This window comes from Erinaceus europaeus, chromosome 6 (genome assembly GCF_950295315.1).
Source record: "Erinaceus europaeus chromosome 6, mEriEur2.1, whole genome shotgun sequence".
NCBI classification, from domain to species: domain Eukaryota; kingdom Metazoa; phylum Chordata; class Mammalia; order Eulipotyphla; family Erinaceidae; genus Erinaceus; species Erinaceus europaeus.
This window is the reverse complement of record NC_080167.1, coordinates 66,745,220-66,761,443: the sequence shown is the minus strand read 5'-3', so window position 1 is coordinate 66,761,443 and position 16,224 is coordinate 66,745,220. Positions and strand designations below refer to the sequence as shown.

General features: G+C 53.8%; 1 protein-coding gene across 5 annotated transcripts in view; it reads right to left on the bottom strand.

Moving 5' to 3' along the window:
- Positions 1 to 200: 200 nt before the first annotated feature.
- The window catches only part of FBH1 (F-box DNA helicase 1), a 39,815-nt gene continuing 23,791 nt past the window's right edge, over positions 201 to 16,224 (bottom strand). For all 5 annotated transcript variants that reach the window (XM_060192412.1, XM_016189771.2, XM_016189770.2 and 2 more), the window contains 12 exons: positions 15,971 to 16,193; positions 15,026 to 15,113; positions 14,861 to 14,947; positions 12,895 to 13,031; positions 8,888 to 8,987; positions 8,672 to 8,793; positions 5,585 to 5,660; positions 4,855 to 5,052; positions 4,376 to 4,501; positions 2,942 to 3,048; positions 1,711 to 1,842; positions 201 to 931 (listed from right to left, as the gene is read on the bottom strand). In XM_060192412.1, coding sequence (XP_060048395.1) covers positions 761 to 931; positions 1,711 to 1,842; positions 2,942 to 3,048; positions 4,376 to 4,501; positions 4,855 to 5,052; positions 5,585 to 5,660; positions 8,672 to 8,793; positions 8,888 to 8,987; positions 12,895 to 13,031; positions 14,861 to 14,947; positions 15,026 to 15,113; positions 15,971 to 16,193 — 1,567 coding nt within the window. In that variant the 3' untranslated portion in view covers positions 201 to 760. The remainder of the gene's footprint in view (positions 932 to 1,710; positions 1,843 to 2,941; positions 3,049 to 4,375; positions 4,502 to 4,854; positions 5,053 to 5,584; positions 5,661 to 8,671; positions 8,794 to 8,887; positions 8,988 to 12,894; positions 13,032 to 14,860; positions 14,948 to 15,025; positions 15,114 to 15,970; positions 16,194 to 16,224) is intronic.

The window sequence follows — 16,224 nt, the reverse complement described above, 5'->3', positions numbered from 1 at the left end:
CGTCGTGGAGCACAGCCTCCCCTCGGACATCAAGTGCCCCGGCACGCATCACATATCCATCACATCTCCGTGTGACACCCCAGGGTGGGGAGCCTCATTTCTGTGCCCCCAGACAGGAGGCCTCAGTCTGGTGTATCGAGTGGACAGTAGCAGCTGCTGGGAAGAGCACAGGAGCCGGGAGAGAGGTGGAGACCGAGGCCACAGGGTCTAAGGTGCTAAAGCACCTGTTTAATCGGGATCTTAAAATAAAAGTTTAAAGACATAAACTGCTTTTTTTTTTTTTTTTTTTTTTTATCAAAATGACCCTCCAACCCCAGAAGGATGTCGGGGAACCTGCCACCTTCTGGGGAGACAAAGGGCGGGTCCCACTCCTGTGGCCTCCTCCACTGATGTCCTGGGAGCAGGGCCGGGTGTAGGGAGAGTCCTGGGTCCCAGATGAGGTCAGGGTCTTGGGAACAAGCCCAGGCTCCCGGGAGGCAACCTGGAGTTCCAAAGTAAGTCCAGGGGTCCTGGGAGCGAGTCCAGGGTCCCATAGTAAGGCTGGGGTACTGGGACCTAGTCCAGGGTCCCAGAATGAGGTCAGGATCCTAGGAACAAGTCCAGGGCCCTCGAGTGAGGCTAGGGCCCTGGGAATAAGTCCAGGGAGCCAGGAAGGAGTCCAGAGGCCTGGGCCTGAGTCCAGGCTCCCAGAGGGGTCAAGGGTCCTCGGGTGGGCCTGACCCCCACAGGCCACCCGTCACTTGGAGCCGATTCCTGGGCCTCAGAAGACGAGGAAAAGCAGGGCCTCGTGTCTGGGCAGCACGACGGCCTCCTGCGTGCGCTCCATGGCTCGCACCTGCTCGGGGGAGGCTGTGAGGAAGGCCAGGGGCCCGATGCGCTGCTCCACACACGAGTGGCACAAGTGGCCCTCCTTGCTCTCCTTCCGGTTGCTCTGCAGGAACAGACGAGGAGGAGGAGGGTGAGGGGAGCTGAAGGTGGTGCTGTGGCAGGGACTTGGGGTTTCTCACCTAGGAGTCCCTGAGAGGACGTCTGCCGGGGTTGAGCAACACAGGCTGGCTCCTCGCAGCAGAAACCAGCGTGTATCAAGAAGGCCGGGGATGAGGACCCAGGGGAAACCAGGTCTAGATCTCACCAGGGCGGGGGCCCTCCAAAAACACGCCCTGCTGTGCGTGAGGCCTCAGGTCCCAGCACCACATGGGGGAGCCGGGGGGCCCTCCAGGAGCAGTGCAGTGGCATCTCCTCTGCCCCCCAACACCCATCACTTTCTCAGAAAAAATAAGGAATAAAGAATCAGGTTGGGGGGCTGGGGAGAGACAGCCCAGTGGTTCTACAGAAAACTCTCCTGCCTGAGGCTCTGAGGTCCTGGGTTCAATCCCCAGCACCACCAACAGCCAGTGCTGAGCCGGGCTCTGGGCTCTCTGTCTCTGTATCTTTCTCTCTCTCTTTCATGAAAACTAAACAAAAGAGAATCAGGTTAGGAAGGCAGAGGCCCTGGGTCCAAGCAGGGAAAAGCAAACGGGGCCAAGGGCTCTGTGGGGTGCCCCCCTCCTCCACCCCCGTCCCGCCCAGTCTCTCCCAGCCTGCACACAGCCCAGACTCCAGGCTGCTGCATCACCGCGACAGAGACAGACTGACCTGGCCCCCACACCCCACCCAAGGGCCACCCCTCCCCCCCAGCCCCTGCGTCACAGCCCGCGCGGCCCCGCGTACGTAGGTGATGGGCAGCTTCCTCATGGAGAGCACGGTGTCCGCGGGGATGGCGTTGCTGCACTGGTCCACGCAGCAGTGGACCACGCCCGCCTGCAGGACGCTGCTCGTCAGCTCCGCTTGCAAGAAGTACTCCTGTGAGGGAACGAGGGCTGGGGCGGGGCCTCTGAGGCTCCGGCCCAGCTGGGGGCGAGGCCCGGGCAGGACAGACACCTGGGCCTGTGTCCACTGTCACTGCCGGGTCAAGGCACAGCAGGCAGAGCAGTCCAACCAGCTCCTTGGGGGAACGTGCTGGTTTCTAAGACCCCAAATCTCATCTGCTATAGTCTTACCTTTCGGTTCCTGATTATTCAACAATTTGTTCTGCTTTATTTTGTAATGCTTTTCAGCCACCAAGTCACAGATGCTACCAAGATGCCAACCTGACTTCACTGGACAGACCTGTGTGCTGGAGACTAGCCTCCCCAGAGCCCTGCCCCACTAGGGAAAGACAGAAACAGGCCGGGGAGCTCCTGGCTCCCAGGGCGGAGAGCTAGCTCAGCCTGCAGAGAAGCGCCGTGCACATCCGAGGCCTCAGGAACCACAGGATCAAGCCCCAGCAGCACCTTCTGCCATAGTTGGGCAGCGTTCCGGTTGTCTTTCCTTCTCTTTCACATTTTTTATTTATTTGTTTACTGACAGAGAGAGAAAGAAGGAAAAGCCAGAGCGTTGCCCCAGGACACAGGCTGCCAGGGACTGAAGTCGGGATTCCAAGCCTCCAAGCTCAGCGCCCTGCTCGCGGGGCCACCTCCTGGGCCTCTTTCTCGCCCACACCTCTCCCTTTCTCTTCCCCCCATCATAAATAATAAATCTCAAAAAAAAAAAAAATCCTCTTCACTCTCTTTTTGTCCTCTAAGAGCACTGAGAACTCACTGAGTAAGGGAAAAATGAAGAGGGACATGAGCGCAGCTAACACTTTGGTTTTTAGTTTCGGCGCCGGGGACAACGTGCCCTGGTCTTCACACGTGTGGCACGCATGCTCCATTATGGGGCCGTGTCCCTGCCCAGTGGTAAACATCTGGAAACAGACTTTTGAAGCAAAGTGAGGCAGGAGTTTAGAAGAGCACCTGTGTTTTAGTTTCTGGACCCCCCACCCCCCAGTGCCCAGCCCAGGCTTGGCGGCTGACTGCTCGTCAAGCACAGCAAAACCCAAACGCTGCCCATCTAGCCCACACCCTTGCTCGCTCCCTCTTACCCCAGCCAACGTCAGAATGTTCTCCAAGGATTTGGTCATGATTAGACACTTCTTGGCACGAGTCACCGCGACGTACAGCAGATTCCACTCATCCTCAGAGAAGGACTCTAAGGAGAGAGAAGGGGGACACGGAACTCAAAGCCCGCCTGTGAGCTTTGCCACCCAGAGCCGTTGGCTGTGAGGGCAGAACTTCCCTGCAGACGGCACCACCGAAACGCCGCGAAACCGGCGAGAACAGCGGCCGGAGATGCTGGGTTTCCTCTCAGGCCTCTGCTGCTGAGCCCCGGGAACCTGTTCCCCGACCCCTGTGCTCCACGTAACCCTGTCACTTGGGGAAAACTGGCCACAGCTGAGCAAAGGACCCAGGAGCCGAACCCGAGCCTCGCAGAGGCTCCAGGGCCCACCTTCCTCCCACCCGACACTTCTCTCTCACAGAATGATCTGCAAAGGTCTCGTGGTGTCACGTGACACCGGGAGAAGAAAGACGCGCTTACAAGTCTTCCCTGCCTGCCCTCTGCCTCTCCCTCAGCCACCGAAACCCAGCAGGACGGGAAGAGGTGAGAGCGGCAGAGCTGGGAATGCCCGTAAAGCTGCGGGTCACATGCTGGGAACAGGTGGACCGTGTGGCATGTGGGTTAGAGCTCAGTAAAGACGCTGACAACAACAACAAAGCAGAAGTGGCCGTGCCAGCAGGGAAGGAGGCGGTGGCACAGCAGTGAGAGGCAGCCCGGCCTGCCCCACGCTATCCACCACTCGTGCTCAGCGCCATGCCCGTCTCTCCTCAGATACCTTAACAGAGAGAAGGGAGCGCCAGCGTTTGTAGCCCTCCAACAACACACAGCTCAAATTTACACTTAACAAAGGCTTTTGCTTCTTACATTACAGGAGACGTACAAATGGTTTTGTCCAGAGTGTTTTGTTTTGTTTTCGTGAGAAACCGACACATACAATTTATTTCTGGCCCACTTTTTTCCATTCACATAGACACAGGAAGAGGGCATAGCTCTCCCATAGGTACTGCAGCTTTGTGAGCCTGGGGGTCTGCACGGCCTGCCCAGGGAGCCATCTCTCCGGACCTGTTCTAAGATCTGAGGCCAAGACAAGGTCACCCAAGTTCTAAGATCTGAAGCCGAGACAAGTTCGCGAGCAGGTGAACTACGCTTACAGCTTCTGAGGGAGGGCGGGGACACCCACTGTCTGATGGTGAGAAAGCCCCGAAACTGGGCGCCGTCCCAGCTAAATGGGGCCACTCTGAATCCGCCACCTGCAGGTGGCCGGGGAGGCAGCAGGCTTCCAGCTGCCACGGTATAGATGCCAAAAGCTGAGAACCAGCAGGTGGCTTCGTCCTCTGGAAGAAACCTCCATGCGCCACCTCACCTGAGGACACGCCCGGTGACCCGGCCGTCGGCAGCCAGTGAACGCCGGTCTCCTTACCGACTCGGAAGTGGGGCAGCTGCGCCAGGTTGTGCCTGGCGCACGGCACCTTCACGAAGTCATCCAGAACGTGCACGGTGTCAAACTCCAGGCCCTTGGCTTTGTGCACGGTGCCCAGGATGTACTCTGCAGTGAAGCACAGGAGCCTCAGACAAGGGCTAGGGGGACAAGAACTCACAGGGGCAAACGGTCGTGACTGGCCGCTGAGGAGGCCATGTGCCTCGCCACCAACAGGGTCCAGGTTCAAGGACCTGCCCGCGGCGGAGCTGCTTACAGCACCAGGGAAGCTCGGGTGTTAAGTGCTCCTCCCTCCCTCTGTCTGAATGAATGAATGAACGAACGAATGAATGAATGGAAGGCTGCTGAGAAGCAGTGACACTGCATGTGGGAGGCCCAGCTCTGCTGGAAAAACTCTGATGCTGTCCAGGCCAAGCTGGGCCACAAGGTCACCCAGCTCGTGGGGAAGAGCAGCACCTCACCTGCAAAGTCACGGTCATCTATGTGGCACTTCTCTATCCTTCTGACCAGCTCGGGGATGCGGATGTTGTACTTCTCCACAACCGCGATCTTGGCCTCCAGCTCCTTGTCCTCGGCCGCACACACGTACCTCCTGAGGCCGCTGAAGCCCTCCTTGTGCGCCCATCTGCGGATGAACCTGTCCTTGATGACGAGGTTGTCTGAGGGGGGACACAGGAGACACGGACACGCAGTGAGGGCAGCTCTGCCCCTCTAGCCATCAGTCCTGCAGCCGGGAGACCCAAGCTCCAGTCCCGATGCCATCACAGACCTGCAGTGGGTCCCGGGACAAATCACTAAGTGGCCTGAGCTCAGCCTCCCCACCTCCACACAGGGATCTGCCCTACCCCCGGAGGCCGTGGCCTCCTGCAAGGGGCCCATGCTGCGGTGAGCACGGAAGGGGAAACCCACTATACCAAGGCTGGAAACCACTGGTTCAGACCCAAGTGGAAGTCTGCTGGGGTCTAGCTACCAGGAAGACAAGACAGCGGGAAGACAGCCAGCCGCAGGGCCAGAATGAAAAGGAGTGTGGACAGCCGGGGAGGGGTCAGGAATGAGCTGTCAGCACCTTTGGGAACTTGATGGGGACGGAGTGGCATCAGCTCCCCCTCCTCAGAAGCACGCAGCAGTGTTACCTGGGAACAGCCCTCCCCTCCCTCGCACTCCTTGACCCCAAGGCCAGGAGGTACTCACGCTTCTTGCGTTCTTCCTCTGGCTGAAGAAGGATCCAGATATCAATGATTCTGTCCAATCCAAATGATCTAGTGCCCTGAAAAAGTTTTTTGGTGGGATTTCTGGTTGTTTTGCATTTTGTTTTTGTTTCGCTTTGAGGGTGTGGTATTTTTTTTTTTTAATATTTATTTATTCCCTTTTATTGCCCTTGTTTTTATTGTTGTAGTTACTGCTACTGTTGTTATTGATGTCATTGTTGTTGGATAGGACAGAGAGAAATGGAGAGAGGAGGGGGAAACGGGGAGAGAAAGAGACACATCTGCAGACCTGCTTCACTGCCTGTGAAGCGACTCCCCTGCAGGTGGGGAGCCAGGGGCTCGAACCGGGATCCTAACGCCTGTCCTTGCGCTTTGCACCAAGTGCGCTTAAGCTGCTGCGCTACCGCCCGACTTCCCGTATGGTGGTTTTAACAAAAGCAGGTAAAGCAAACAGAGATGGGACACTGAGATGAGATGGCTTCTTGGACAGGGATCTCAAGTCGCACACAAAACGCAAAGACAGCGGGAGGGAGAACTTCTGCACACCCAGCAGCCTGACCGCCCAGGCCTGGCAGGTGCTCCCTGGGCTGCTGCTCACACAGCTAACAACAGAAAGGAAAGCCGGGCCAAGGGGCCGGTGGATGACTCACGGGGCAGGGTACCCGCCTTGCCACCCTGACGACCTAGGTGAGAGCCCTGGCACCACATGGGAACACTCTGGCATAGGGGTGGCCCTTACGAGTACACTGCCTTTTCCCCAAAGAATAAAAGGGAGCAGAAGCAGTACGGACTGTGCGCGCACCAGGTCCTGGTTCACAAAAAATACACATTTAGACGGATAACAGGTCCAAACTAGCTGTGTGTGACTTTCTCTCAAGGGGTCGTTCAGTCATCTAGTTCCCAGGAACAGCGAGTAGCTGGAACCAGCTGGGGCGCCTGTAGAAAGCAGGGGTCAACACTTACCATGGCTCCTTTGGGGAAAGAACTAGACTGTCCAGAGGTGCAGCTGAGTGAGTGTCTGCAAAGGCTCGTCCCCGGGGGGCCTGCCTGCCACAGCTCAGCCACGCCCACGCGGAAGCCTGCTGAGCCCTGACCAGTGGCCTCGCACAGCAGAATGGCATGGGAAGGGCTCACGTTGGGGGGGATGGGGCTTGGGCGTGGGGGCTGAACATCTTTCTGCAAAATGACATGCAGAATGTCGACAGAAACAGAGACCAAGATGAGACCATGGGCGTGGTCAGAGGCCATGGAAATGAAAGAGGGAGATGTGGTGGTCCACAGGCGTGCGTGTGTAGACGTGCGTGCGCAGACGTGGTGGGCGGACAGCTCTTACCTTAGCGCACGTCCAGACTGGATACTAGGCCCATAGTGCCTTTTGCTTACAGTAACAGAAAGGACCCTACGTAATGCTACCACCACCAGGCGAGAAACTGCAGAGCCATTAAAGTCGCAGCGTGACAGGAAACGAGAGAAAAGGCCTCCGTGTCTCTGCACTGTGGCTGCAGTTACACAAAGCTACACAACGACCCGAGTCAGTACCAAAAAGGAGGACTGCTGAACGAGTGTGGACATTATGGGAGGCTTCTCCTTTGTTTCTGAATTTCCTACAGTTTTGCTGACGTGCTTCTTCAAATGAAGAAAAAAATCAGGACGACATCTCGGCACGGCTCACTCACAACACTTAGTGACGACACTTAGTGCCGACATACAGAAGGCCCGCAGGAAGCACTTCTGTCACAAATGAATGAGTGACAGTCATGTCAACTTTGCTGGGAAGCGTTAAAAATAACACGCACACATCCCTCAATCCTGCCTTCCCTGTGGAATAGCCAGGTGCGATGTTGGTTTTCTCCTGGAGCAGGAGCTGGAGAGAGGGAGGCACACATAAGCTATGACTTGCCATTAGCCACCCGAAGGCAGTGATTAAAAGCGGCTAGAAGCCAGGTGTCCAAGTGTATGTTCCGAGCCCTCAGGCACTGCCTGGGCCATCACCTCGTCTCACACACACACACACACACACACACACACACACACACACACACACACACACACACACGAGCAGCGGCAGCTGCCTCATCTGCAGTCGGGAGTGAGGAGGGGTGGACTCAGGTTAGAGAGTAGAAGAGTGGAACTAAAATAGGCCTACTAGCTAGCTACGAAACGGAGACCCCACACACACACTCATCATCTGAACTATTCCAGCCTTTAGGTTCATGATCAGACAACAGTTTGCTTGGCTCTATATGTTAACTCTTTTTTCAGCCACCAGGTTACAGATACTACCATGAGGCTAACCAGACTTTCCTGGGCAGTGGACCCCACACCAATGTGTCCTGGAGCCCTGCTTCCCCAGAGCCCCACCCCACTAATGGAAGAGAGAGAGACAGGCTGGGAGTATGGATCGACCTGCCAATGCCCATGTTCAGCGGGGAAGCAATTACAGAAGCCAGACCTTCCACCTTCTGCATCCCACAATGACCTTGGGTCCATGCTCCCAGAGGGATAAAGAATAGGAAAGCTAGCAGGGGAGGGCAAGGGATACAGAGATCTGGTGGTGGGAATTGTGTGGAGTTGTCCCCCTCTTATCTGATGGTTTTTGTCAATGTTTCTTTTTTAAAAAAAATATTTATATATTTATTTATTTCCTTTTGTTGCCCTTCTTTCATTGCTGTAGTTACTATTGTTATTGATGTCGGCATTGCTAGATAGGACAGAGAGAAATGGAGAGAGGAGGGGAAGACAGAGAGGGGGAGAGAAAGACAGACACCTGCAGACCTGCTTCACCGCCTGTGGGGTGGGGAGCCAGGGGCTCAAACTGGGATCCTTAGGCCGGTCCTTGGCTTTGCGCCACGTGTGCTCAACCCGCTGCGCTACCGCCCAACTCCCCAGTGTTTCCTTTTTACAAATAAGAATTGTTTTAAAAAAGAGTGGAAGAGAAGGACCTCCGTCCTCAGCGGATCTGACTCGCATCTCAGAACGGCCAGGATCAAAGCCCACGAGCCCATCAGCGCAAAGCCCCAGCTCACCAGGAGCTTGTCGGTGGCAGTGAGCAGCAGGAACGAGCTCTTACCCCGATCAGATGGATCCTGGCAGGGACTTCTCCCTCAGTCACCCGCACAGCCTCGTCAAACACGTTGGCATTGGTCCGGGACAACAGAGCCACCTGTCCCTGGGTGTCACCACGAATGCCACCTTTGAGGAGAGAGCACAGACTGTGGTGAGTTCAAGCAGAGAGGCGACTGGGTTTGTGCTATAAATAAAAAAGAGATGGCAGCAAAAGTCTTACTCTGATGGGGGCCTCCTACCAAAGTCTTTCTTCTTACTCTTTTGCAGACATCCAAGATGGTGGCTCCCACATAAGCTATTTCCACACCAAAGCGAAAACTCTATTGGAAAACAACAAAGCAGGGGGAGTTAGTGGTGGCCACTCTGGGCGTGTGTGAGCACAGTTCTACCCACCACTGCCCAACTGCCCTGCCAACTCCAACAGGGCCTTCCTGACTGGCATGGCTAGGAGGAAACTCCCTCCCGGAAAACCACCTGTCAACAGGAGTCCAGCAGACCAAGATCACTACCTCTGTCTGTGCTCTCAGGAAAACCTGTTCTCCCACGAGACATTACTTACCAAGCTTTCCTGTGTCCCCGCCTCCTAATTCCAAGGCGGACAGTGTGTCACCCTTCCCAGCCCCTTTTTCTCACAGCCGCTCTGAGCCCGTCTCCGAAGCCCAGTGTCACTCCCCTGACCCTCCCCGTCTAGTCTTCCCCCACTGCAGAGTCTCTCTGCTCACCCTCCGTCCGCCCCACACCAAAGGTAGGAGTTTCTTTAGAGCGAAAGCGGCCTTCTTTCCAAACCACGTCTAGCGGAGAAACATCAACTATGTTCAGAGAGTTCAGAAGGACAAGGAGAATTTGCCTCGTCTCTGCAACCCCTTTTGTCATCAATTTAAAAGCAAGAGGCAGACGGTAGTCACCCTTCCTGAATGTTCCTGAGGGCATCGGACAGTCCCTGCCTGGGTTTCACTGAGAAGTTTCTCTCACTGAGCAAAAGCATTCCCGCCCTTCCAAGCTCAGCCTATACCTATTTCCCTGGCTAGCGGAATCGGGAGGACACCATGCTTCCTCAAACTCAAGGTACGTAACGTACTTCTCTCCCTGTGAATGTACAACTTAATTCTGATGTAGCTTGTTGACTGTCAGTAATACAATCAAGCCTGAGACTTCCAACAAATAGTACTTTGTTGTTCTAGAACTATTTTGAGGGAGTCGGGCGGTAGCGCAGTGGGTTAAGCGCACATGGCGCAAAGCGCAAGGACTGGCAGAAGGATTCTGGTTTGAGGCCCCGGCTCCTCACCTGCAGGGGAGTCGCTTCACAGGCGGTGAAGCAGGTCTGCAGGTGTCTCTCTTTCTCTCCCCCTCTCTGTCTTCCCCTCCTCTCTCCATTTCTCTCTGTCCTATCCAACTACAACGACATCAATAACAACAATAATAACTACAACAATAAAAAAGGGCAACAAAAAGGAAAATAAAATATTTTTTAAAAAAACCTATTTTGAGTGAACCATAAGCCAAATTGTAAAGTATACAGCCCCAAGTCCATGGGAGCATAAATGAGTGCTTGACTCAATGAACAGGAAGGAACGCACACTCCTCCTTTCAGAAGAACTACAAACTCAGGCTCACAGTGCTTCCCCACTTGTCCCTGAGCAAAGTTCTGCACATGGAGATTTCCAATGCACGTGGGGGGGGGGGGGAGAAGCACCTGACCGACACAGGTTAGACCAGGCTGCCAAGGCCAATGTCCAGTCATGGTCACAGTATGGGCCGCTGATGTCATGTGATGGAAATGGAAGTAACTTTTGAGCTCCTTTCCCCCTCAAAATCCATTATATTAAACTGTTAAGAAGAATAAAAGCGGGGGGGGGGGGGATCCGGCAGTAGTGCAGCGGGTTAAGCGCACGTGGTGCAAAGTGCAAGGACTGGCATAAGGATCCCGGTACAAGCCCCCGGCTCCCCACCTGCAGGGGAGTCGCTTCCCAGGCGGTGAAGCAGGTCTGCAGGTGTCTATCTTTCTCTCCCCCTCTCTGTCTTCCCCTCCTCTCTCCATTTCTCTCTGTCCTATCCAACAACAAACGACATCAACAATAATAACCACAACAAGGCTGCTACAACAAGGGCAACAAAAGAGGAAAATAAATGGCCTCTAGGAGCAGTGGATTCATGGTGCAGGAACCAAGCCCCAGAAAGAACCTTGGAGGCAAAGAAAAGAAAAGAAATAGCAGTTAGGGCCGGGTAGTGGTAGTGGCACACCTGGCTGAGCACATTACAATGAGCAAGGACCCAGGTTCAAACCCCCAGTCCCCACCTGCAGGGGGGGAGTAGGGCTTGATCCCTGACCCTTGTGCAGGTCCTTGCACTTAGTACTACGTGCACTTCACTGGGTGCACCACCGCCCAGCCCCCTGGACTTTTCATTTTATAAACTTCAGCTACTTCAAGTAAATCCACTTACATGATAATATAAAACACACTACGATGGGAGTTGGGCGGTAGCGCAGCGGGCTAAGCGCATGTGGCGCGAAACCCAAGGGCCGGCTTAAGGATCCCGGTTTGAGTGCCTGGCTCCCCACCTGCAGGGGAATTGCTTCGCAAGCAGGTCTGCAGGTGTCTTTCTCTCCCCCTCTCTGTCTTACTCTCCTCTCTCCATTTCTCTCTGTCCTATCCAACAACAATGACATCAGTAACAACAATTAATGACTACAACAATAAAACAACAAGGGCAACAAAAGGGAATATTTAAAAAAAACACTAAGACAAAAACATTTCCCACATTTGTATAAACCTCTTTAATGTCCTACTTAACAGATAGCTAGCTTTACCTCTGGTGAAGCATTCCACACCCCTGCTGGAGCAGGGGCTCAAATCCTGGTCCTTTCATATGGTGATATGTGCACTGAAGTGGTATACTACCTGCCAGCCCCCAGAATCTTCCTCTTTTTTTTTAAATCTTTTTATTTTCTTTACTTGTTATTGAATAGAGACAGAGAGAAATTGTGGGGGGGGATAGAGAAGGAAAGAGAGAGAGAGAGAGAGACACCTGCAGCCCTGCTTCATCACTCATGAAGCTTTCCCCCTGCAGGTGGGGAACAAGGGCTTGAACCCCAGTCCTTGTGCACTGTAATGTGTGCGCTTAACCAGGTGCACCGCCGCCTGGCCCCTGGGGTCTCCTTTCCTTTCTAGCCAAGGGGAGACAAAGAGGGTTCCCCATTCCCCTTCTAGTCTTGCATCCAGCCTGCTGGGCTAGACTGTCCAGGCTCACACAGATGAGGAAGGCAGAGAGAGCAGCTGCCTTGTCAGACAGACTCACAAGTGGCGGTAGCCATAAGCTTCCCAGTTCCTACTTTGACGTGAAAGCGAGAATTCTCTCTTTGGCAACAGACATCTGTTGGTGGTTCTGCTCGGAGGCACAGCTCATTTCATTACTTTCTGAAGAGATGCCAAATCCCCAAGGTGACACGACCAGACCTGGTGTGCAAGTAGCTCTTCCAAGCACAAGGGGAGAGGCCAGAGAAGAGCCCCCAGGGCAAGTCACAGCCTGGTCTCCACAGTGGGCCCACTCAGATGACCGCCGGCTGAGAGAGTTGGCACATAACTGACTTGGACTGTGTACCCGCTTTGCGGTGTATGACCTAGGTTTGAGCCCAGTCCCTACCACAATGAAGGAAGTTTTAGCTCTGTGGTTTCTTTCATGTTCTCTTTCCGTCTCTCTCAAAAAGTCATCCTGGAGTGGTGAAGTCCCAGTGGGGGCAGAAAAAAGGACTCACTTCCTGCTGCTTCTCAGTGTAACTACAAGCCGGACTCTGTGCTCAGTCGCAGTCAAACTGATCGCTCCGGCTGTGCCCTCAAGGCCAGTCTGAAGGGAGCTGCTTCTTTACTCTGCAACTCTGCCTTCTCCATCTGTGACACGAGCTGTGATGCTCAGTGCTCGCTGGCCCAGGTCGAGGAAAGTCGGCAGCTTGGTTCCCACCAACGTTTCTCCAGGCAAATGTCAACTCAGTGGTAAGACAAGCAGATTCAGGGTGTTTAGTCTGGCTTTTTGTCTTTGGAGCAAGGTGGAGAGTCCAGGGCTTCATACAGGTAAGGCCTCTGCTCTTTCACTCCGCCCCAACAACCCTGACGTAACGGCCCCAAGGCCCATGGGCTCCTGAAGAAGGGAGGATGAGCCCTGGCGCAACGCTGGGCACACGACATATGCCCTGGATGCGTTTCTGGGGTCGTGGAGGTCAAGAGCGCTTACCTGCGTGAGGTAGAAGACGTGAGTGTGGGGGACTGTGAAGAGAGCATTGACAGCACCACGGAAGGTATAGATCTGCTGGTGTGGGTCCCCGACAAAGATTTTCCCACAGGGCTGAGACAGAACTATGTTCATGATCGCTGCAGCCAAAAGAGGGAAGGTCAAAAGTCAGAAGCAGCGCTGCACCGCAGAGCAGCAAACAACCGTGTGTAAGAAAGAAAAGCAGGGGGCGGGCGGCTGCGCAGCGGAAGCACAAGGACAGACATAAGGATCCCGGTTCGAGCCTCTGGCCTCCCACCTGCAGGGGCGTCGCTTCACAGGCGGTGAAGGTCTGCAGGTGTCTGTCTTTCTCTCCCCCTCTCTGTCTTCCCCTCCTCTCTCCATTTCTCTCTGTCCTATCCAACAACGACATCAATAACAACAACAATAATAACTTCAGCAATAAAATAACAAGGGCAACAGAAGGGAAAAAAATAGCTTCCAGGAGCAGTGGATTCATGGTGCAGACACCGAGCCCCAGCAATAACCCTGGAGGCAAAAAAAAAAAAGAAGAAGAAAAAAAGGAAAAAAGAAAAGCCTGGGGGCCAGGTGGTGGCACACCCAGTTAAGTGCACACATCACCAAGAGTGAGGACCCGGGTTCAAGCCACCTGCAGTGAGGCAGGTACTGCTTTCTCTCTCCCATCTATTTCCCCTCCCTTAATTTCTACCTGTTCTAACAAATAAAAGATCAATTAAAAAAAAAAAAAAAAAGGGAAAAAAAAATCACTGCCCAGAGTGGTGGATTTGTTGTGCAGGCAGTGAACCTCAGCAAGAATTCTGATGGCAATAAAAACAAGAAAATGATGAAAAATAGAAAAAGGAAAAAAAAGGGAGTCGGGCTGTAGCGCAGCGGGTTAAGCGCAGGTGGCGCAAAGCACAAGGACCGGCATAAGGATCCCGGTTCGAACCCCGGCTCCCCACCTGCAGGGGAGTCGCTTCACAGGCGGTGAAGCAGGTCTGCAGGTGTCTGTCTTTCTCTCCTCCTCTCTGTCTTCCCCTCCCTCTCTCCATTTCTCTCTGTCCTATCCAACAACGACAACAACAATAATAACTACAACAATAAAACAACAAGGGCAACAAAAGGGAATAAATAAAATAAATATAAAAAAAATTTAAAAAAAAAACCAAAAAAAAAAGAAAAAGGAAAAAAAAAAAAAAAGCCTGTACGGGTTCCACTGCTCACAGCCAGGGCACCGTGGCCTGGCAGGATGGCACCGTCAGTGCAAAGAGTCCATTTTACAATGGACAAAAGAAACAGTTTCCAGAAAATTATCACAGGTGGGTTATAGCCCCGGATAAATCAATGAGCCTATGAAAACACAAGGGTGGGGCTGGGCCGTGGCACATCTGGGTAGAGCCCATGTTACCATGCTCAAGGACCCAGGTACAAGACCCTGGTTCCCACATGCAGGAGAAAGCTCCACAAGCAGTGAAGCAGTGCTGTAGGTGTCTCTCTCTGTCCCTTCCCCTCCCCTCTCAATATCTCTCCCTCTCTTGCCAGTAAAATAAATATGAATAAAATAAAAGGGCAAATGTTAAAAAGGTAATTTTCTTCTCTAATATCATACTGTCTCCCAAAAATAACATGCAAAGTAGGGCATTTTCTAGTAGTCACTTGAAAAACATACGACACCAAAGCCGACCAGCTTTCCAATCCAGCCAGAGTCTGACTCCTAGAATCTAATCAGCTTTGTAGAGGCAAAATTTTGTCACATTTGAGGGGTAACTGGAGCAAGACAGAGAAAAATAAATCTGGGTTTGGGGGAGGGACACCTACTAAGTCCCGATGAAAGGTAAGAGATTTCTCAACAACTAACCATCCTTTGCTCCTCTTCTCACAAGTGGGGAAAATGAGCTTATTTCACACCTCTGTCCTCTTGCAGAATCGCAAGGCTGTTTCTATGTACCGACCGTCACGAGCTTCTCACCTGGGGTGCAGTCCTGGGCCTCGTCCACAAAGATGGCGTCGTAAGAGGCCAGCAGGGGCTTGCTCAGCTGCCAGAGTTTCAGGTAGCCTGGAAAGAGAAGCAGCGAGGCTCAGGGCTCAGTGCTGAAGCACTCCAGGGGCTGGGGGCCAGCTGGAGAATACGCACCATCGTGAGTCATCTGGTACGCCTCCTCTCTGCATTCCCCCAGCTTCCGCATGTTGTCCCACAGTCGGCTGGCTTCCAGGACACCGTTCTAGAGAGCAAGTAAGTGGTGTGCTAACTCGGGGTGAGACCCCCACAGAAGACGGATGGCCCTTCCCACACAGAGGTCAGAGCAAAGGCACCCGGGCAGCTGTGTGGGTGGTGGGTGCTTTCCTGCCATGCCTCCCTTTATTCTCCAACAGCTTTCCCACAGATGCAGAGACGAGGCAGCTGGTGCCATGCCACGCCCCAGGACCAGACACAGATCAGAGGGAGACCATGACCTCTGCCGGCCCAGAGAAGGTCGCCAGGCTGTTTGTCCAGACTTACGACCGAAAGTTCAATCACAGAAAGAGCTGCCGATGACTAAGAAGATGTAGCCGGGGGGCCAGGTGGTGGTGCACCTGGTTGAGTGCACATGTCACAGTGCACAAGGACCCAGGTTCGAGCCCCCGGTTCCCACCTGCAGGGGGAAAGCTTCACAAGTGGTGAAGCAGGGCTGCGGGTCTCTGTCTCTTTCCCTATCACCCCCTTCCCTCTCAATTTCTGGCTGTTTCTATCCAATAAATAAAAATAATTTTTAAAAAAATTTAAAAAAAGAAGATCTAGCCAACACGTGGACCCATACAACTATCAGACAAGAGCCCTGGAGATGCAAGGCCCACCACGGAGACCCCCACACCAGTGACAAGCTCTCTGGATAGTGGGTAGATGGGCTGACTGGCCCAAGGAACAGTGAGGTGCCCGTGAGCCCCCTTGCAGAACATGCTGCTTACACACCAAGCCTGGGCTTGTCTCCACCTTGAACTCACGTGCTCACAGTCCAGAAAAACACAAGGGGCCCCGCCAAAGCTACGCCTCTGCCCACAGACCACCCCCCCCCAGCACTCAGGGTGAGGGGACACTCACCAGCTTTTCACTCTGCTTCACCATGACCCTCTGCCCCTGGTTGTTTTTACACCAGATGGGCACGTGGTCGACGGTCACCTCCTCGTCAGCAGAGGCAAAGAAGTTCTCCAGTGTCTTACACACCAGCTTGGCCCTGATGAAGCCCGCTTTCCCTTCTGCCAGGACAGAGTTGACCATGAAAGGGGTCAACTTGAAGGGGTTCAGTTTCTTCTTTAACTGGTACCTGGGACAGACAGCAAAGAGGGCGGCATCTG